The 23,723-nt window shown below is 40.7% G+C and overlaps 1 protein-coding gene across 2 annotated transcripts in view; it reads left to right on the forward strand.

Annotated features, from left to right (window-relative positions):
• The window catches only part of IGFN1 (immunoglobulin like and fibronectin type III domain containing 1), an 877,552-nt gene that overhangs the window by 474,242 nt on the left and 379,587 nt on the right, over window positions 1-23,723 (forward strand). For both annotated transcript variants that reach the window (XM_044076544.1, XM_044076545.1), the window contains exon 18: window positions 13,340-13,468. In XM_044076544.1, the coding sequence (XP_043932479.1) occupies window positions 13,340-13,468 (129 nt within the window). The remainder of the gene's footprint in view (window positions 1-13,339; window positions 13,469-23,723) is intronic.

The raw sequence follows: 23,723 nt of genomic DNA on the forward strand, positions 1-23,723 counted from the left end.
ATATATGGAGATGAGGTGCATGGCAAAGAGAGAGGTGGCGAAGGCTAAGGATAAAGCGTATGATGAGTTGTATAAAAGGTTGGACACTAAGGAGGGAGAAAAGGACCTGTACCTATTGGCTAGACAGAGAGACCAAGCTAGTAAAGATGTGCAGCAGGTAAAGGTGATAAAAGTATAATGAGGGAAATGTACTCACAAATGAGGAGAGTGTGTTGAGCAGATGGAAAGCGTACTTTGAGGTGCTGATGAATGAAGAGAATGAGAGGGAGAGAAGGTTGGATGATGTGCGGATAGTGAATCATGAAGTGCAGTGGATTAGCAAGGAGGAAGTAAGGATAGCTATGAAGAGGATGAAGAATGGAAAGGCTGTTTGTCCAGATGACATACCTGTGGAAGCATGGAGGTGTTTAGGTGAAATGGCAGTGGAGTTTTTAACTAGATTGTTTAATGAAATCTTGGAAAGTGAGAGGATGCCTGAGGAATGGAGAAAAAGTGTTTTGGTACCGATTTTTAAGAATAAGGGTGATATGCAGAGCTGTAGTAACTACAGAGGGATTAAATTGATCAGTCACAGCATGAAGTTATGGGAAAGAGTAGTGGAAGCTAGGTTAAGAAGGGAGGTGATGATTAGTGATCAGCAATATGGTTTCATGCCAGGAAAGAGCACTACAGATGCAATGTTTGCTTTGAGAGTGTTGATGGAGAAGTACAGAGAATGTCAGAAGGAGTTGCATTGTGTCTTTGTGGATTTAGAGAAAGCATATGACAGGGTGCCCAGAGAGGAGTTGTGGTATTGTATGAGGAAGTCGGGAGTGTCAGAGAAGTATGTAAGAGTGATACAGGATATGTACAAGGGTAGTGTGACAGCGGTGAGGTCTGCAGTGGGAGTGACAGATGTGTTTAAAGTGGAGGTAGAATTACATCAAGGTTCAGCTCTGAGCCCTATCTTATTTCCAATGGTGATGGACAGGTTGACAGACGAGATCAGACAGGAGTCCCCGTGGACTATGATGTCTGCAGATGACATTGTGATCTGTAGTGAGAGTAGGGAACAGGTGGAGGAGACCCTGGAGAGATGGAGATATGCTCTAGAGAGAAGAGGAATGAAGGTCAGCAGGACTAAGACAGAATATATTGTGTGAATGAGTGGAAGGATAGAGGAATGGTGAGGATGCAGGGAGTAGAGGTAGCAAAGGTGGATGAGTTTAAATACTTGGGATCAACAGTTCAGAGTAATGGTGAGTGTGGAAGAGAGGTGAAGAAGAGAGTACAGGCAGGATGGAGTGGGTGGAGAAGAGTGTCAGGAGTGATTTGTGACAGATGAGAACCAGTAAGAGTGAAAAGGAAGGTCTACAAGAGAGTAATGAGACCAGCTATGTTATATGGGTTAGAGACAGTGGCACTGACAAAAAGGCAGGAGTCAGAGCTTGACGTGGCAGAGATGAATATGTTAAGATTTGCACTGGGTGTGTCGAGGATGGACAGGATTAGGAATAAGTATATTAGAGGGTCAGCCCAGGTTGGAAGGTTTGGAGACAAAGCCAGAGAGGCAAGATTACGTTGGTTTAGACATGTGCTGAGGAGGGATGCAGAGTATATTGGGAAAAAGATGCTAAGGATGAAGCTGCCAGGTAACAGGAAAAGAGGAAGGCCAAAGATAAGGTTTATGGATGTGGTGAGAGAGGACATGCAGGTGGTTGGTGTGACAGAGCAAGATGCAGAGGACAGGAAGAAATGGAAACAGTTGATCTGCTGTGGCGACCCCTGACGGGAGCAGCCGAAAGAAGAAGAAGATATATACACATTTGGGTGTGTCTGTTTTGATATATATATATACATATACATATATATATATATATATATATACACACACACACACATTTTTATATAAGACATAATAAAGAAGCATAATAAAACATCCTTTTAACAACTCCATGTAGGTCATAGACTGTTATGTTTCATGAAATGCACATATTCATGGGTATACTTCCTGAATGACAGTACTTTCCTTTACATCCCACTCCCTCCCACATCCAAATTCACTACACTCAGTCCACTGTAGCCACAGAGAAACAAGGCACACCTTTCTGTCTTATACATCAAACTTCCATCCAAGCCTGGCAGTCTTTATGAACTAATATATCAACCCACCACCCCTCAATCCTGCTATCATACAACCACCACAGTTCTTAATTGCATACAGTTTTATACTTCATAAAATTAACTACACCTCACCTTTCCACTCCCTCAAATAAACCCCAGATTATAATACCAGTCATAATAAGTCCAGTCTGTTTAAAACTCACCGCAGCTTGCACCATAAGAAGTCACAATATAATTTTCCTCTAATTGACCATAATACTCTCATTCTCTGTCAACAGCACCCCTGCCCCCCATTACCCATCACTCCTCCTCCATAACTTCTACTCACATAACTGGACACCATTCGGTCCATCTCTCTGCCATGGCTATTACTATCGCTTCTAAAGTCACACCTTATAAACATACCAGGCACTATATTTTTCACTTCCTAAATCGTCCTTTACCAAAAGACCCCCCTAAAACAGCACTTTTCAAAAAAATTTTTTGATTCACAATATGTCTAACCCCACTGCTAAACAAACTTCTGCTTTGCAACTCTCTAGACTCTAATCTAAATCCAGTCAACCCATGATAACCAACAGTAACACAGTGAACATTCTCTGTAAAGAAACACTCAAAACAACCATAATCAATGGAGGAAACTTATAAACTAGAAGTGCTTCTACTCATTCACCAGACATTTTAGCAGTTACCAAATCCTGTATAAAACAAGATACACCATGTTACATCTATCATTTTAAGGCAAGGTACAAGGACAGATGGCGGCAACCTTTTACTATTGAAACAATATATTAAAATTAAGACCCAAGTACAAAACTCCTCTTAATGGTCATTCTACTAAGTGTTTACCCATAATAGTATTTTTTTAAATCGTCACATACCATTCCTTATAGTGGCATATCTACCCCTGCAGCAAATGTGCATGTCTTCTAAAAGATATCATGAAGTATACCAAAAGTAAGCAGGACATACCTACTCAATACAGAAATATCATACACCTTTGCCTTACCAGTGTAGAACCACCAACACTAGGGAACACTCCTACAAGACCAGACTTTCAAACTGACAACATTACCTTCTTATACCCTGTCATTGCCAACAATCCAATCCTTACTTGGTCACTAATCTCTTCATCCTGTCCCCCTTCCATTAGTGACCATTGCTCAACCACTTTTTCTCTGCCTAAAAAACAAGCAAAAAATAAAATTTCCTCTAAAGCTCATATCATTGAACCCAAAACCGCTGAAAAATGGATCCATTATGTGGTGTAGTCATCTAGTTTACCACTGAATATCCCCAAATACTTGTGACTTCACAACTTTACAAGAAGCAGGTTTGGTGAGGGTGGGTTCTACTTACTGTGAACATTTTTTATAAACTCTCTTTATTTATCTTTTCTTGTTTATGTATACATGAACAAACACAATAAAGGCATCTGTCTACATGTAAAACAGTGCAAAATAACATTAATAAACTATATGCAATTGTGGTAAATGCCCAATCAAATAAGTAGAATAATAGTTATCTAATTTAATCAATTAAACAATAAAATGAGAATTTTACTGCCAAGAAATTGTATAATTTAAAAGAAAAGAGGAAAGTATTACATTAAGTACGAATAGCTCAAAAGCCCAGCCCCACAGTAAAAAAAGAAGTACTGTGCTTTATTGCAGAATGTGGTCAATTAGTAAATTCCAGTAATAGAGAAAATGAGAAAGAAGTTTTTGGCTATACATTAAGTATTTATGGGCCATTAGGTATTTGATGGCCATATGTTTAAAACCTCCCATACAAGAAGGGATTTGTCTTTCCAATTCAGGGTGATCTAGTATTTGAGTAGGGTAAATACAGTGACTAAGATATGTGTCTGTAGTCTTAATAAACCAGGTGGGGGAATATGTAGAATGGCAAATTTCCAGGAGAGGGTAGCATTCTCATATCCCATTTTTTGCAACTTAACCTTTAGTGAGCACCAAAGTTTGTAGGAGCAATTACAGCACCAAAAAATATGAAACTTATTAGCTTTCTGATTGTCACAGTAAGTACAGAATGGAGAAGAAGTAGGGACAATTTTGTTTAGCAGAGCTGGGAAAGATATGCATTGTTTAAAATCATGAGTTATGTATAGGAAATGGGATTAATTTTGATGTTAGTTGAATAGATCGGGTTATGTGATTAGTTGAAATCGTTGGATCCAGATCAGTCCAGTAGCTAAAAAGACCACATCATTTTGGTATCTAATGGAGATTATAAATTTGTATGAGACTGAAATATTTTTTTTCTTCATTAATAGTAGGCTCCATAATGTTTTACATGAGTTTATGCCAGATATATCAAGATTCATATCCTCCAAAATAGTTGCATGCATTTCTTTGATTTGTCTCAAAATAATTGTGTAACTCTTGGGGAATTTCAACGATAATCTCATTTCAGTAGAAGATTGGTTCTTGAAAGGATAGATGTCCAATAGAGTTTGTTCTTTGAGGAGAGGGAATGTATTTAGGTTAAGCATTTTATTGTTGAGTTTAAGATTAGGATTTAGGTGCAAAGTCTGTAAAGTATTAAAGTTTTTACAGGTTACTTATTTTATTTTTTAAGGATGTGTTTAGTTTGAGATTTTTCAAATTCTCTTTATTAAGAAATGGGAGAGCTTTCAGGTTAAAGTTCAGAGTTTTTATATAGTTATGAAATAATTCTATCCAAGCCGGAGCCCACGTCTTCTTGTACGGGTTAAAATCAGAGATTGCCAGTATTCTGTTAGAGTTGATTATGTCATAATATAATTTAAAATCAGGTAAGCCAAGACCACCTTTGCTCTTAGGGTATATAAGATTTTTGTAAGAAATTCTGATTGATTTAGGTGACCAAATAAATCTGGAAAGAGAAGAATGTAGGATTTAAAAAAAATTATTATAGACTAATATACTGAAGGCATTAAGTACATATAGCATTCTTGGCAGGATATTCATCTTAATAATAGCCACTTTTGCTAAAAATGAAAGTTGGAGTTTATCCCATCAAAGGAGGTCCTGTTGGAGAGAGACCCATAATTCTGTGATATTATTTTGCTAGAATAATTTTGAATCTTGTTGAAAGGATATTCCCAAGTATTTTAAGGAGCAACTTACTTTGATTTCCATAGGTAAGGGATAAATAGATAATTGACAAACTGAAGAAAAGTACAGAAACCACTATTAATGAAAGGGGCAATGAAGTCCTCCATAGTCACTGGATTACCAAAGAGTCTAACCTTAAATGAATGATTTGACCTTAAAGCAGAAAGTATTAAATGATTATCTACTATTCTTACCATTATTATTTTAATATAAAATGTCCAGGCTTGTTGGGGGATTCTACCCAAAGCTTTTTGAGAAGAACTGAAGTTTGAGCCTTTACTAAACTTTAAGTTCAAAACTAATGATTGAAACAAGAGAAGATAACAACATCCCTGTTGTCTTTCTTTTGTTTTTATTAAAAAAAAAAAAAAACATAAAACATTTGTATGTATATGTGGATGATAACTGCTGATGATGTAGGCATGTGCATACTTCCCTACACCACTATTCCACACACAAAAACAAAAAAACACACCACACAACACACACCTGTCTCCCCCCTGTCCCTCTCCCCTCTCCTGTCTCCCCACCCACTCACTCACCACCTCCTCATAGCCCATAGTATCTGCCTATCCTTGTATGTCCTGTATCCCCCCTCATCCCCCAATCCTCCACCTCCTGTACTCTGCCAGTGCCATTACAGCACTTAAGGTAACTGTAACCCTGGTATAACTGACCCTGATAAAATTTAGCCAGTTTAAGCTGCATTTTAAAATTCACATTGCTGTCTAGCTACTCTAGACCCTCAGCTTCCTCAGAATAAATACAAACTAAGGAATTTGAACCACAGTTATATCAATGAGCTAACATTTGAATCTCTAGTGTCCTTCCCCATCCCCATACTGCTGACTAAGCTATTAAAGATCCAACGGATTACATCCCTGGGAAAATGGACCAATAGTAACAGAACAAAACATGGAACATGAATACATTAATAAAATTAATAAATTAATAAATTATTGCACCAAACAACTAACCAAAGGCTACAGAGGTATAACAATAAAGCTATATAGCTGTACTACGTTAAAACCTCCCCTTAACACCAAGCATGTGTCGCTGACATTTTCATATGAGATACCAAAAATATATATATATTTTCTTACCTATAAAGCTTAAAAGTGTTTAGTGAAAAACTATTCCTTCACAATACTCTACCGAAACCTTTACTTCAGCTCAATAACAATACTTAAATCATATTAAAGCATATTAAAGCAAATTTGAATTTAAAAATAACAATAAAATAACATAACAATACATTGACCTACTGTTAAATCAGAATAAGGTCAAAAATATGAGTAGTATTACATGTAGCATGACAGTAAAATGTATAGGCAAATTAGGATGTGATTCCTGTATTCTCAGCAATGCCTCCAGATTTCTAGTCAAAACATCATTAGTGCCCTCAGGGAAAAAAAAAACTCAGTCCTTGTCTTTCAGAATTTTTGCAAGGCCCTAAAGAAGCCTCCATCATCTTCTCTCTATCATGACTGGACCCATGAAAATAACATTAGGCCTAGTCTCCACTGATCTTCTCCCTCATTAACACCTGTAAGTAGCCAAGTGCTTTTTTCACCCGGATTAAGACTCTCTTTTTCCTACTTGCTTTATGAAAATCCATATATATATATATATATATATATATATATATATATATATATATATATATATATATATTCTCACAGTGAGTTTAGATGAATCTGTTTTATTAAGTTTGTTTTTCTAACTAAGGTTACTGATTCACCCGATCTTCCCAGTTTGCACGCAATTCTTCTCCTTTTAACTGGTTTGTTGATGCCATTTACATTTCCTGAAAACACCTTTAACTTTACCTTCATTAAGCTCATCTTGTGTGAGGTCAATAACTGCAAGCAATGTTGGCCTGAAAGAAAAAACCCTTTTGAAAGCTGTGCTGCAAGTGTCTCAGGATACTTTGAGCTTCAGTGTACTTTGCCGGTTGCTGATAATTAAAAGTCTCAGTATTTTAAGCACTGTTTTTAATATGGCAGCTTTTCTATAATTTTAGGTTTGGCTGACGTTCATCCCTTCTGCAGAGGGATAATATGTGCCTCCTTCCGTATGAACTGAGACATGACCTTGTCTAATGCTTGTGTTTACAAGGAGAGTGAGAGGAATGGATGCAAAATATTTGGCCAAGTATATTAATTTTGGAAGTAGGCAATCTAAGCTATTGCAGACAAAGATTTTAGCTATTGTTAACAGTTTTCTGACTGTGAAGATGGCCTACATTGTTCAGGTGGGAATATTTTTTTTAGGCCTTGCACACAGAGAGTAAGCTCTCACAGGTAATCTGTACAAAGTCAAAAATAATGTGTGTGTGTGTGTGTGGGGGACAAAAATAGAAGCAAATTTTAAATATTGCTCTTATAAACTTAGAAAGTTGCTGGAAGAAAAAGGTTTATGTTAGCAAACATCTTCTGAAGAATTTGAAGTCTGACACTCAAATGTGTCTCATTTAGTGACTTAAATCCTCAAAGATTTGCCAGAAAACCACAAATTTTATGAGGAACAGATCATCATAAATATAAGACAAAACTGGACAGTTGAGAGGTATATCTAGAATTGATTTTTCAAAGTAATCAAAAAGTAATTCAGCAATTTCATTCTCAGATGCATGTGCAAAAGGGGAGGGGGAAATGTTGTTTCCAGACCAGAAGAGTTAATTTACACTACTCCAAAATGATTTAGTGACTGTGGGTTTTGACTGTCAAGGTTAAAATATCCTATTTTTTAGTCCTTGACTTTTTATAAGCATTTTTATGATGCCTATACCAATCCAGGGATTTGTTAGTACTCATTTTGTCCATGCTTTATTCCTCTCAGTTAAGACTTTTGAGTATCATGGTGGGAATGCATTCTTGACTTGGAAAGCTTTTACTGAGGCAAAACTGCATTACTGCCCAGGGTGCATATGATTAACTAAACAATAATCTAGTGCTTGGTTAAGGTTTGGTCAAGATACTGCCAGCTAATACCCAGGATTTGCTGACCTAATGAGTCTTGGTTTGTGTTTTTCATACCCATAAACTTGTATCTCTGGATAGAAGATACTTTATCTTGATAACAAATGGCAAATATTGCTTGATGTTTGCTGAAAGAGCCTACCAGTATCCCAACACAGGTGATAATGAATATTGGGATACCAACAATCAATGCAATATACCTTCTCTTTTTTATGTTTTTCATTGTGGGTTGGTCAAAGCATTGGTTAGCTAAGCCCTATTTGTACTGAGTCATGGATAAAGTCTTTTATCAAATCAGCCCAATCCGCATTCACATCATCTACACAGACTATTTTACACTTCATATTGTCTATAGGTCAAATTAACCAATTCCCTCCAATGGAGCTCTGGAAGTTTGCACAGTAACACCATCAGCTTTTTGAAAGAATCAAATTCAGTTCTCATATAGTCACAACACTTAACCACTAAGCCATCACAGCTGTAACAGAATAAACAACCCTTGCAGGTCTTGAACCCAGGACCCTGTACAGTATAGTCACAGCACTTAACCACTAAGCCATCACAACTATTTCAAACAAATATTCATATTTCAGGAACCAAAGGGATTACTAAAGAAATATAAATGCCAAACTCTTCAGCTAAAACTTTTTTCTTTATAGTGGTAGTATTCTTTATGTTCTATGTGTAAAACTGAATTTTATATGTCACAGTAAACACAGTAACTATTAAGTCTGTAATATTTTGTAAACAACTTACAATATCTTGACAACCATTCAAGTTACACACATACTGTCACAGCAGCATTTTGTTCTTCCGAGAGCTTTCAATGAGGCTAGGCAGTTCTGTCTCTGCTACTTGGTTGTCATATTTAGAAACAAACATGAAATTTATGACAACATAAATATTACAGGAACAACAAATAATATCTATTTACCTACAATAGATAGAGGTCAAATATCAATACAGTTATGTTTGCCACTGTATACATTTTAAGATAAAATATTTTAATACTTTGTATGTAACATGGTTTTGAAATTATCAATACAAATATTAACAAGCAATATTTGATGTCTGGAGGTGTCAGTAGGATGTAACTGCAGAAACAGCTGGAAGTGTTATGTGGTTGTAATGAGCTAAGGTATCCTCCAAAGGACTATTTCTAAGTAATTTATAACTCAGTAACATGTGGGATTTCTGAGTCCACAAAGGAATAGTAACAATAATGGCTTCCATATACTATAGGGAATACATTAGACATTCACTGTTTAATATAGCACCTTCTCCTGCCCACTTAAGGATCCTGTTTTAGCAGAACATGTTATAGCCAGTCAAGATGACATCATTTTGTTTTACAATGAGTTTTAGCCAGGTATCAGTTATTACTAAGATTAGATTGTACAAGTCTGTGAAAACCTGTAGCTGATCTGCTTTGCTGAATATACAACAAATTCTGATGTCCAGTCTTAAGACCACCGTCCCCTCTCTTTGTCTTGCAAAGTCATGCTGCATCAACCGTTTCTTTGTAGAACCAATAATTAGCCTCTTTACCTCACAGAATTAATGATACTGCATTTAACAAGTTATCTTTATGTCAAAGTCACTGTATATAAATCAGTCAATGTCCACATCATCATCCTGCATCACTTGTTTCCTGATAAAGCTAGTAAGCAGGCTCAAAATTATGTGCATTTCTATCCGTACTACCAATTCTTCTATGCAACTGTTTTCATGCAAAAATTACTTAAAGTACTTCATGAAGACTGAGTAAATAACTTCTTACATGCCACCTTCCTTCTTTTGCTTTTAAGTAAATCATTTGCATGCACAAACCACTATAATTTCTTTGTAGGGGAAAAACAGCCTGCAATGCTTTAGTTTACACACATAAGTTTTATGTAGTCTGCCTTATACACAGGCACAGTTGTGCATGTGCACGTGCACGTATATATACACACACACACACAGACACACACGCATGCGCGCGCGCACACACACACACACACACACACACACACACACACACACACAGACACACAGACACACACACACACTATTATGCATTAGTACACCACCTCTTGTTGTGGGAAAATGTACTTTTGTTTTGCTTTCTATTATTTGTCTAAATGTAGAAATCACTTTGTATGAATCATTTCCATACATATATTCTTTAGTCTCAGACAAAGTTCTTTACATTGCTTGTACTTAAATTGCTTTATGCTTGCAGTTACTCTGCATACATAATTTCTTGCAATGCTCACTAACTGCCGTTTTGCCTCTTAACAATTTCTTACAGCCTTGCATCCTTGTTCCTATGCTCCTGCAACTTCCTTTCTAGTGTTTTGCCAATAGAAAGGTTAGCTGTGCCTTTTTTCATCTTGGTCCTCACCATTTCCCCACTGTCTGCCTTGAAAAATACTTCTGCACATTTGTTACATTTTCACTGTGCTATTCAAAATATGCTACCAGGAGCCAGACTGTGGATTAAAACTTTCCACTTACTAAAGCCTCATAAAAGGTTATGCCTTCAGATGTACATGCACACACGAGCACTAGTGCTACATATACTATAAATACCATTTGGCCATGTTTCTGTTTTTTTTTCAAGAATATTAAAACCACACCCATAGCATGTTTATTTACTTAGTTAATTAGTAAACCAGGTAAATGAACTGGTGCAAGGACCATTTTCAGCTATTTCCAAGGTCAAAAGGCAGTTACAGTACAACACAGTTGAATACGGTATAAGAGATAACATACAATAATACAACAGTATTTTCAGCATTAGCCAAGCTAAACACAATGCACAGAAATATCTAAGTGTAGTGGAGACATGCGTGAATGGGCGTACATTCATTGAAGGTTGTGCTTCAGGGCCGGCAACTCGGCACGTAAAAATATACTGCCAATCATTAGTGGACCGGAGTTCCGCTGTGGCGACCCCTAACCGGGAAAAGCCAAAAGACACAACAACAACCTAGAAGTATCTTGGGGTGGTGCAGCGGTATGGTGGTTAGCATTGTCACCTCATAGCAAGAGGTTCTCCAGTTCAGTTTTTCAGCTGGGGGGCCTTCTGTGCAGAGTCTGCATGTCCTCCCTGTATTTGCATAGATTTCCTCTGGGTGCTCCAGTTTCCTCCCACATTCCAACGTGTCTGAAGCATTTCTCCCCAGGCCGCCACTGAAAATGGGCTTTGTCCCAGTTGGACTTTCCTGGTAAACAAATGTTAAGTAATTTAATACACAAATAAATAAATAAATAAAATCTAAACTAAATATATATCAAGGCAGTCCAAAAACAAAGTATCCATGTCAGTAAAATAAGTCCCAAGATGCAGGAAATAATCACTTTAATAGTTAAAAATGAAAATAAAACTCCAGCTAACCATTTTTCTCTTACAGCATCTTTTGTTAAGACTTTCTCTTTTAAAAGAATGAGTTACATGACAAAAACATCAGCTGATACTGGGGGAATATCCTTCAAAGCTTTTTAAAGGTACAAGCCTTAAATATCAAAAATATGTAGTTAATTTAAATACATTAAAAGATATTACTTATTCATACAATAAAAATAATATAACCTAAAAGCCTGTTTGTGGCTAAAAATGTTGCAGAAACAGGAAAATTCATGGCGCAATGTATTAAAAACGTATTAATTTAAAAGTTAAAAACTTATCTGCATGATAAACTTACAGAAATAAGTTTCCTAAACAAACTTTATTCAGGAAATAAACTGCAACTGCATTATTGTGCATTATTGTTTACATATTGTTAATACTTGTTTCTTTCAGAGTTTATTTCAGTATCTCTTGCACTGAGTTGCACTTTGCACCTTGTATGTATACGTATATGAATATTTACATTATTTTTGTCTTCTTCTTAATAGTTGTATGTATGTCATTTGTCTTCTTCTTAATAGTTGTATGTATGTTGTTTATGTAGTTCATACTTGCAGAGTCATTGAAACCATTGTCAAACTCCTTGTATGTGCGCATACATGGCCAATAAATGTGATTCTGATAACTTGTAAAAAAAAAAAAAAAAAAAAACACTGCAAAGCATACAACCATCAGGATTTAGACAATCTTATTCAGCATATTTTCTTACTGAATACACATTTATATACCTAGGTAAGAGATACAGGTCTAAACAAGACTGACTTGCAGATGTAGTTGCTAAATCATAACATCCTACCATTTGTTTTCTTTTTCTTTATATTATGTGTATTTGTTTTCCAGGTTTAAGCGCTGATGTCCATGAACATTTTACAGACTCAGCCTGGGAGCAGTGTCTGATTAAATGATTTGCTCAGAGTCACACAGTTAGGCAATGCAGGCTGAAGGACTCAAACCTTTCACCACTGGACCACAGGAAACAGCTCATTAACAACTCTCTAATCCTTTAAGCCAACTACCAGACAAGGCAGTTGAACATAAGGCAGAAGAACACAAATTCTTCATCATGACATGCTCTTTTCCTATTTCCAGTATTTATGGTACCCATTTGTTATGGAACTTTTTTAAACCCTCCTCCTCTAAATGTATTTCTAAGTTATAAATTCCATTCATTATCTTTGCACATCATCTCATTTAGGAATGTTCCTAGCTTTCTATTTTCTGGTAAAATACCTTTCTTCCTGCCTTCTACTACTGAAATCACAAACATGCCTGATGTTAGCTCACCATTCTTCCATACTGTGCAAAATATTCTCTGACTTCTTCCTTTAATGTATTCAGCTTCACATAATCCCAAAAGATGCATTTCCACAGCAGGTATGAAACCAGTTTAGACACTGCTGCACAGTTGTACAAACTGGCATCATCAAATCTTACTGTACCAAGGTATGTGGCATCTAAGGAGAGAAAGGAGTCACTGCAGGAACTAGGGAGGGGAGGGAGAGAGGAACAGGGTGGCTGTGATCTATCAGACAGTTAATGCAGGATCACTGCAGGAATAAGGTATGAAGGTTTGAGTACACTGTTGTCTTATCTATTCACTTTGTGTGAGTGGTCATCAAGTAAAAAAGCTGTTGGGCATCAAAAAGAGGACCACTAAGAATATAAATAAGTGAAATATAATGTCTGCAAATACAGTGGTAACCAAGATGCGAGCAGTGCATTCACCATTTTTTTTTCTTTTGCAGAGCGAAAATGGACTGTGACAGATGTTGTGGAAGGGCTGCAGTATGAGTTTCGTGTTACTGCACTAAATACCTCAGGTTCTGGTGAGCCCAGTAACCCTTCAAATGCTGTGTTTGCACGAGAGCCAGTAGGTAAGTTTATTTTTAAGGCTTTACTGAAGTGTATAGAGAGAGCTTGCATATTAGGCTTCAGGATGGTATTCGGAGTAGGGTAAGAGAATGATCTGAGGCCTGGAAAATACGGCTTTTTAAAGACAGGCTTCTGGTCCTAAACCTGTTCCACTAGGAGCACTAAAGGATGTGAACATGATGTAGAAGTATCTGGTGCTAGCTTAAAGTGTAAGATCTAGGGATAAGGAAATGGCATGATTATGAATATTAGAAAAGCCGAAAGACACAACAACAAAAGATGTTGCAAATTAAATAAAGCAAAGACAACATTTTTGTAGAAAGAGTGGATGAAAAGTGAGAAGAAGGTTCCCAGGAGGTACAGGAGGGCTCCAGTATGACACTTTTAAGTGGACATAAGGAATAAGGCACATAGAGGGGCTGTTGGTGGAAAGAAAAGGACAGGAGTAGTCACTGGAGCATTCCATCAACTAAGGTTTGTCTTTCTACTAGAATACCACTATGGCAGTGGTGCAGCAACCAGAATGCACTGCCAAACAGAGGTCCTAACTGCTAACTGCAGTACCACTAACTCAGTCTGAAACAAGGGTAAGTCCTACAGAGCATAACCTCACAACAGAGTAATCAACTAGGGTTTTGGTGCACTGACAGAACAAGCACCTAGTCCTGCAGGATACTGTCTTGTAGCCATGTAATCAGCTAAGGTATTCATGCTATAATGAAATGAGAACCAACTCCTGAAGGATACTGTCATGTAGCTGTTTAACCAATTACAATTCCGGTGTACTGATAAAACAAGAACCTAGTTCTGCAAGATACTGTTTTGTAGTCATGTAACCAGCTAGGGTCCTGATGCTCTGATTAAACAAGAACATAGTCCTGCAAGATACTGTCTTGTAGTCATGTAACCAGCTAAGTTTCTAATGCTCTGAAGAAACAAGGACTGTGTCCTGCAGGATACTGTCTTGCAGCTGTGTAACCATTTGGGGTTCTGGTGCACAGACATCACTAAGTGGTATAACCATGAGCTGTAGGCTCAGGAGCTGGTGCTGTCACTGGTCCTACAATACCATGAAAAGTATATTGCCTAGGTAAACATAAAGTGTGCTAGCCTGTGTAACTAATTTATCACTGTCTCTGCATTTTCTGTGTATTTCTGCAAAAAAACAAAAAAACAAAAAAATAATCCTTGTTTTCCCGCCTTTCTCGACTAGTTTAGACCAGTATACAGGCATTGCTGTATTCTGGGCTGTGGTGTAGTTCCTGTGTTGTCCATTACCTTACTTGGATAGAAGGAAGTTTCTTTGCTCACCAGTGGGAGGGGGAGCCTTGAGCAGCCTACCTATCCTTGGGGGATGTGACCTCAGCACAAGAAGCTGTTAGTAATTGGTTGTTTGGGACCATTCCTAGCTCTTTTGTAGTTCACTGCTTAAAATCCGCCTCTGGGCGTTTTTTTCTGGCTATACTGCTAAGACAAGCTCCACGTGGGTTTACAGAGTGGTCCTAGCAGCAAGGAACTCGAAAAAGCGACTACCTTCTGGATTTAAGTATCTTTGCTTTTTTTTCACTGAAAATAGCTTCTGCTGCTTACTTTGAACTAGCCTGAGCTGTTTTTTTACTGATTACTGCATTTATTTTAAAATCTGCACTTAAAGTTACATTTAGTCGAATTTAGTCGAGAGTTTGCTTGTTTGTTTGTTTAATTGAACTGTGGAGGCTGCCCACTAAAGTGTGCTAGCCTGTGTAACTAATTTATCACTGTCTCTGCATTTTCTGTGTATTTCTGCAAAAAAAACAAAAAAATAATCCTTGTTTTCCTGCCTTTCTCGACTAGTTTAGACCAGTATACAGGCATTGCTGTATACTGGGCTGTGGTGTAGTTCCTGTGTTGTCCATTACCTTACTTGGATAGAAGGAAGTTTCTTTGCTCACCAGTAGGAGTGGGGAGCCTTGAGCAGCCTACCTATCCTTGGGGGAAGTGACCTCAGCACAAGAAGCTGTTAGTAATTGGTTGTTAGGGACCATTCCTAGCTCTTTTGTAGTTCACTGCTTAAAATCCGCTTGCGACTTTATACGGTCGTGCGCATAGCGCAGCGCCGGTTAAACAAGGTTAAACTTGGTTAAACAAGGTTAAACTTTTTCTGGCTCCGCCAAGTCTGCTCTTCAATTTTTCCCTTAGAATTGTTCTACTTGCAATCTAAACGGCCTATACTCTATCTGAAAAGCTCAGCACTTGCTCCTAAAGCATTTTGTATACAGGTAAAGCACTCTTAAACAAACGAAAAGTACTTCATTCACCTAAATTCTGTTGAGTACCCATTTCCCTATAGGCCCTTTCTGACTCAGTTACACAGCAATCTTTTTCACTATTTCTAGTTGAAGGGTCAGTTGCTGGCGTCCTCTCCTGTTCAGCTGGTGAATCTGGGAATCTTGAGGCAGTGTTACAATTGCCTCATGTACACAGACAACCCTCTCCTCCTCCCAACAAATACAAATATATGCGAGAGATGCAACTATATAGCCAAACTGGAGGCTGAGCTCTCTCAATTCAGTACTGGCAAGACCAGTCAGGAGGAGAAGGTAACCACGCACACCACAAACCCAGTCTCACATAGAACTATCACAACTGCAAACCAAACACATAAACACACAAAACATACTCGGGCTGATTAAAAATCTACCAAAACAACAGAGGCCTCCAAAGCAGACACCCAAGCAACCACCACCTCAGGACATAGCACATGCAACACATAGTTCACAAAGTCAGTGTGCTAAACAGTCACAGCCCTTAAGGCCAAACAACATGCCAGACACACTTGTAATAGGTGACTCCATAGTCAGGCACACTGACGTCCCGCTCACCAGACTGAACAAGGAGAGGGTCACAGTAAGCTGCCTGTCGGGAGCTAGAATCCGCCACATAACACAAGCACTCAGGTCACTCCACAGCAAGTACAAATATGACTCAGTCATTGTACATGCCGGTGTGAACGACCTGAGACGCACTCCCTGGACTACATGAAAAGAGACATAGAGGAGCTCTCTGATTATGTAGCCCAGGCCGGTATGACCCTGACCCTGAGCAGCATATTACCCTCACCAAGAATGATGCCACAGTACAAAGACAAAATGATCAGTTTTAACAATTGGTTTAATTACTGGTGTCATTCTAAGGGGATCCAGTGTCTGTCTGCTTGGGATGACATGCTTGACAAGCCACGCTGCTTAAGGGATGGCTTGCACCTGTCACCCTGGGCTTCGGATATTGGCCAAGGCTCTTGCCACCCCATAGTGCCTTTTTAGGCAAGGCTCAAATGACAAACCTACCTCCTAGAAAACACAAGTGGAAAAAAACTAAGGGTAATGCTGCTCAATGCCAGAAGTCTAAACCTCAAGATGCATGCCCTCAAGCCCTCCTCAGTATGGAGAACATCGATGTCTGTGCAGTGACTGAAACCTGGTTCAAGGCTCCTGAGAGCACCCCAGCACTATCAGGTTTTACCTCATATCATGCTTTCCGGCCCCAAAACTTGGACCGAACCACAAAAGGAGGGGAGTATCCATTTTCATCAAAGATACCCACACCTCCAGGTTAGTGGCAACGCACAAAGCATCGGAGACTATCCAGGTGCAACTAACCATAGGCAAAACTGCCTTACAGTTTGTAGCATGCTACAGACCACCCTCTCAAACTCAGGAACCCCACACAGCCTTCCTGAAGACACTGGAGAGTATGAATGTCTCTCCAAATACCATCATTTTGGGAGACTTCAACTACCCAAACATAGACTGGGAACATTACTCAAGCCCCAACACCCTAGCCCAAAGGTTCCTAGAATTCATAAACTCAAATGCAATGGAACAACTAGTCACCATTCCCACAAGAGGAGACAATATACTAGACCTGATCATCACAAACATGGGGACAAAATGCTCCACACCGGAAGTACATCCCTCTTTGGTAAGATCAAACCATAAATTAATCTCACTGGAAATCCACATCCCGCCCCCAACCAACTGCACAAAAGACCACAGTGAAGAACTTCTCAAAAGCAAACTTCACACTTCTTAAGACTGAAGTGGTATCTTTCAAGGCCCCTGGGCCAGTGGAAACCATAACCCACACTGCTGAAACCTTTGCAAATGCCTTCTATGGGCACCTTCAAGAATGCATGGATCATGCAATCCCAAATAAAACCAAGACCCATTCCCCCAAAGGCAGGCGCCCGGTCTGGTGGACCCCAGCCATAAACAAACTTTACAACAGGAGGAGGAAGCTACTACATGACAGAGTAAAATCCCTAAAAGGGAAGGCATCTCTGATCAGTACTAGCAAAAAACTACGATCACTCATAAAATCATCCAAGGCCAACTTTGAGAGAAAAATCACAAAAGACAATCACAAGACCTTCTTTAGCTATGTTAGAAACCTGGGTGGAAACTCCCAGATATGCTCAGAGTTAGTCCAAAATGACACAAAATACACTGAACCCACTGACATTGCCAACATTCTGGCAGACAGGTTCAGTGCAAATTCTCTCCTCCCCCGCAAAAGGAGAATTAACTATCCCAGCAGAGTGTAGCCTCCCTAACATCTCAGATGCCCAGGTGAGAGCCGCCCTCTCTAAAGCTAAAAACACAGCATCAATGGGACCGGATGGTGTCCCGGGCTGTGTGCTACATGAACTCAAGAGGAACTAAACCCACACATAAGGCTGCTGTTTAATCTTAGCCTTACTACAGGATCGTGCCCAAAGAGTGGCGTACGGCAACAGTGGTCCCACTTCACAAAGGCGGTGCTTCTACGGACCCTGGAAATTACCGCCCCATAAGCTTGACGAGCCTGGTCTGCAAAGCTATGGAGAGGATCATTATGGAACTCATAAACAAAGACATTGGGGACCTACAGACATTGGATCCTACCCAATTTGGCTTTGTCAAGGGCAGATCCTGCCTTTTGAACTTGGTCGACTTTTCTGAAACAGTCACTAAGGCCATTGATGAGGGTAAGGCAGTTCACACAGCCTACCTTGACCTTGCAAAAGCCTTTGACACAATACCCCACTCGGGCATTATAGACAAACTCACCAGCTTAAATGTAAACCCATATGTCACAAGATGGGTTGCAAACTGGCTCAAGGACAGAACCCACAGGGTCAGAGTTGCTGGAGCTATGTCAGACTCTAAGTCACTCACAAGCGGTGTCCCACAGGGCTCAGTCCTGGGACCCCTCTTGTTCGGCATTTATTTTTCCGAGGTACAGGCAAACATAGGAGGATTGTGGTTGACAAAGTTCGCAGATGACTGCAAACTGGGCGCCATAATTGATACTCCAGCGGACACAAACATCCTTCAGAGAAGCCTCATAGAAATGGATAATTGGTGCCAGAGCCATGGCCTTAAGCTGAACGCCAAAATGTATAGTCATACCCTTTGGGAAAAACAAGGTGCCGACAAATTACCACATAGGCGGTAATCCATTAAGTATGGAAGAGGTAATCAGGGACCTAGGGACCCAGGTTGACAGTAACCTCTCATTTGACACTCACATTGCCAAAGTGGTTAGGAAGACCTTCTATATTGCCCACCTTATCATGAAGGGTTTCACATCTAGATCAAGAGAGGTCATTGTGCCCCTGTACTCTTCTCTTATCAGGCCAATGATTGAGTACAATGCCCCATTTGGGATGTATCTCACCCGACACCTGCAGCAGTTGGAAAGACCCCAAAAGTTCCTCACCAAGAGGATAAAGGGTCTTAAACATATGTCATATGCTGCCCGACTGAAAAACTCCAGCTCTATTCAGTCGCATACCGCCTACTCAGAGGTGATCTGTGCCTGACGTACAAGGCCATGTCCAATCCTGAATTAATGGACATGCTCCACCTCAGAAAATCCAAATCCATCAGAGCCACGAGAACAAGTGACTTAAACCTCAACACAGAAATAAATAGAACGTGCTGGAGGGACAGATTCATAACCCAGAGGCTCCCTACACTCTGGAACAGAATCCCAGTCCATGTTAGGCAGAGCCCCTCACTGACTCTATTCAAGAGAAATCTCGACGAGTGGATGGGAGATCGTAGGTTTACCCCGGGAGTCATCTCTGTGTCACTACTAGACAGGCATAGTAAACTAAACCCTAAAAGGGCATAGTATTCTCATCCTAAGGGGTGGTGTAAGCCACATACACTCTGGCTAGGCTTATAAATGCCCTAGGGCAGATAGCCTAGTACGAACCTATGAACCTATGAACCTATAATAGGAGATAATCCATATATCAGGAACTTCGAATCAGTGAATCAAAATACTGGCAAGTCTGAACAGTCCCCTTAAGCGTTAACTGCTCAGGACTGTTAAATGCATGTGTACTAAAAGGGTGGGTGGGGTGCTTTGCTAAATCTACCTTTTTAGCAAATATGGTATGGCAATGAGCTTTGATGGATTTTCTTTTCCAAATACAGTGCACCTCTGGATAAGGACCTCCTCTTTGGACACCCCGTGGAAGGTGTCTTCAACAGACTGGAGGAGAAAGGCAAAGCTATGCAATCTGTGAAGCAGTGTTTTCAAATCCAAGCACTAAAATTAAGCAGAAATTATCCAGCTAGGTCTTGGCTGATATTCTGAGCAAGACAAGAATAAGGCAGATAAAGGAAAAAAAGGAAAATTTAAGTTTGGCTCCATGGCACAGAAAGATGGAACCCTTACTGCAAATCAAGCAACTAGGGCATGATAAGCAGGTCTAGGACTGGAGGAGTCAGGCAAAGAGGGGCAAGAGTAATGGGGTGGGGAGGGTTGTGCACAGTCAGGGGAACTCGGAATCAGAGTGATTTCCCTGCTAACAACCTGCTCATTCTTCCCCTGGAGTGCAGGACTATTTGAAGGGAACACCCCTTGAGGATGTAGAGGATGGCCTCCTCTGTCATCTTATTGCACAATCCCCCCCCTGGTATTTGGCTGATATCATGCAGGGGTTAGAAGCAGCAAGCAAACACATGCCAAACCACCCCTGATGGCTACCTGAATGATGTCCTTTCCCAGTTGATTCTTGCTCAGGTGAAGGGAAAGAATGGGTTCACTGGTTTGGAGAAGGCTGATGACTGGTAGGCATAGCGGTAGAAAACAAAACAAGAATAGAAAATAAAAGAAAATTTTAGAAAGAATGGCAAGCAAAACCTAAGGTGAAGCTTGGTGCCACTGCAATCATGACTACCAAACGCAATAGCTATAACTCAGTCAGGCTGCACCTTGCCACACTAAGGCCACCCAAGTCCAGCACACTTCCCCTTCTTCACTCCTACCCTCCTTCAGACAGAGCTGGAGGATGCTTTGGCTTCTTATTTCAGAACTGGAAAACACTTTGCAGGACTAGCAGATCATGAGCATTCTACAACAGGGCACAAACTACAATTTCAAAATTTTCCAATGGCACAGGCAATCCCTCTGTTCCAAAAGACCTGTCCAGTCTTCTACTTAGTTATCTGAGAGACATGTTGAAGGAAGAGGCCATAGAAAGAGTACCTAGAGGAGAGAAAAAAAGAAGTTATGTACTCACCATAACGTTCCATCTGAGTAGATACTTCATTTGTCTGCAACCTGTGGGTGTCGGATCCGGCAGCTTTCCAAGCTCCAAGATCCGAACTCCTAGCTCCTCCCCCTACCCATAATCCCCTGCTACTAACCACATTACCTCAGATCGTTTTTTTTTGCCTCGCCAACTTGAGACAGAACCAACTCCGAGTGATCAGAAAATTCCCGACAGGTTCGGGGGATGGCAGGGGGGGTCGGTTGCAGACAAATGAAGTATCTACTCAGATGGAACGTTATGGTGAGTACATAACTTCTTTATCTGAAGTAGTTACTTCATTTGATCTGCAACCTGTGGGACAGAGTCCCCAGCTAACCTACAAGAACCTGGGTGGTCCTTACGGAAGGATATTCTGAAGCACCGCGGAGCCAAAGGAAGCCCTACTCCTGGAAATCATATCCAGCTTGTAATGAGAAATGAACGTATGAGAAGAGGACCAGGTAGCTGCTGAACATATATCGTCTACTGGAACCCTAGACCAAAAGGCTGTTGAGGTAGCTACAGATCTTGTGGAATGAGCATGGATGCCAACCGGAGCTGGCTTGCCAGACGAAGTGTATCCCTGCATAATGCACTGACAGATCCAATTTGCTACAGTCACTTTAGTAATTGCCTTGCCCATGGCTGACTTTGCATAAGAAACAAACGGACCCGACTTGCGAAACTCTCTAGTCCTGTGCAAGTAAAAACGCAGTTGTCTGTGTACATACAATTTGTGCAACGTGTATTCACCTTTGTTGTGAAAATTTGGGAAAAATACAGGAAGATTTATTGACTGATTAATATTTGATTCTGTAGCTACCTTAGGCAAGAAAGATGGATTAGTCCTGAGGGACACTCTATCCTTGTGAAAGATAAGGTACGGACGCTTGATACACAAAGCTTGCAATTCTGAAACACTCTTGGCTGAAGTAATAGCCACCAAGAAAGCCGTTTTCCAAGATAAGAACTTTAACGGAACCGAGGCCGCAGGCTCGAAAGGTGGTCTCATCAAGGCTTGTAAGATCAGAGTGATATCCCACGGGGGAACCACAGTCTTTACAGGTGGTTTCAAAAGAAAAACGCCTCTTAAGAAGGTTTTGCACAACTTAGTAGATGCTAAAGAGCCTATGCCGTCCCCCACATGAAAATGGGAGATGGCCACCAGCTGCACCTTAACCGTGGAGGCACTTGCTCCCTGCCTTAAAAGCAGGGAAAGGAAGTCCAGAATAGTCGGAATAGGGACAGTAAATGGGTCCAAGTCTTTGTCTTTGGCCCAGATGGAGAAACGTTTCCATTTGCTGTTGTAAAGTTTTCTGCTAGATGGTTTATGGGCCGCCACCAGAATGGCTTTAACGGGGGAAGAGATACCGGGAGTCCTAGCCATTAATGGAACTGGATCAACCAAGCAGCAAGTTTGAGATTGACCAGGTTCGGGGTAGGGCATCCCACTGGATGCGAGATTAGGTCTGGACTGGGATCCAGAATCCATGGGGGAGCCATACTGTGAGACCGCAGAAAGGGGAACCAGATCTGTCCAGGCCAGAATGGGGCTATGAGGATAACTCTGCTCCCCAACCGACAGGCTTTCTGGATGAATTTCATCATGAGTGGGAGGGGGGGGTAAGCATAAAGGAGTCCGGGGGGCCAAGCATGGACTAGAGCATCTCTGGGGGTGTCCCCTCTGGGGGGAACTATCGCGAAGTACTCGCTGCATTTTGTGTTTAAAGGAGAAGCGAAAAGATCGCAGCGAGGCTGACCCCATTTGTGGAAGATGTGCATCGCAACAGATGATTTCAGAGACCACTCTTATGGAGTGAGAAGCACCCGACTTAGTTTGTCCGCTAATATGTTGGACCGTCCCGGAATGTGCGTTGCTATCAGAAAGCGGTTGGTGGACATCGCCCATTCCCACACTCTTATGGCTTCTCGACACAGGGGATAAGATCTGGTCCCTCCTTGTTTGTTTATATACCAGACTACTGCCATGTTGTCCGTCTGGATTGCAATAGTCCCCAGGGGAAGAAGGTCATGGAGAGCTTGCAACGCCAGAAGCACCGCCCTCATCTCTAGGACATTGATATGCAATGCAGTCTCTAGGGAAGTCCACGTGCCTTGAACGGATCTGCCTGAACAATGCCCCCCCCACCCGAGGTGAGAAGCGTCCGTGGTCAACGTGGCTTCAACGGAAGTCTAAAAGGCCTCGCTTCTCTGAGTTCCTGCGCATGTAACCACCACAGAAGGGAGCCCCTGCAAACCTTGCTCAGGGATATTGGCGTGCTTAACGGGTGAATTGACAGGGACCATTGGACTAGAAGGGTCCATTGTAATATGCGCATTCATAGACGGGCATGAAGAGTGAGACCGATCGCTGCTGACATAGACCCCAGTGCCCTCAGGACTAACTCCGCCGGAGGAGCAGGGCTCCGAAGAAGAGCTAACACCTGATACGACAAGTTGTTCAGCCTGGCTGACGTTAGAACAACTCGGGAGATTCGTGTATCTAACCTGGCCCCTATGAATTCTAGGGCTTGAGTGGGGCACAGGCAGGATTTCTGCTCGTTCACTGAGATGCCTAGGTTGTGGGCCAGAGACAGAGCATAATCTCTCGCCACACAGAGCTGATGCCTGTTGGTCACGGTGAGGAGCCAGTCGTCTAGGTAGGGGAAGACCTGAATGCCCTGAAGTCT

Source organism: Protopterus annectens, chromosome 7.part0 (genome assembly GCF_019279795.1).
Source record: "Protopterus annectens isolate FY-2018-M chromosome 7.part0, PAN1.0, whole genome shotgun sequence".
In the NCBI taxonomy this organism is placed as follows: Eukaryota; Metazoa; Chordata; order Ceratodontiformes; family Protopteridae; genus Protopterus; species Protopterus annectens.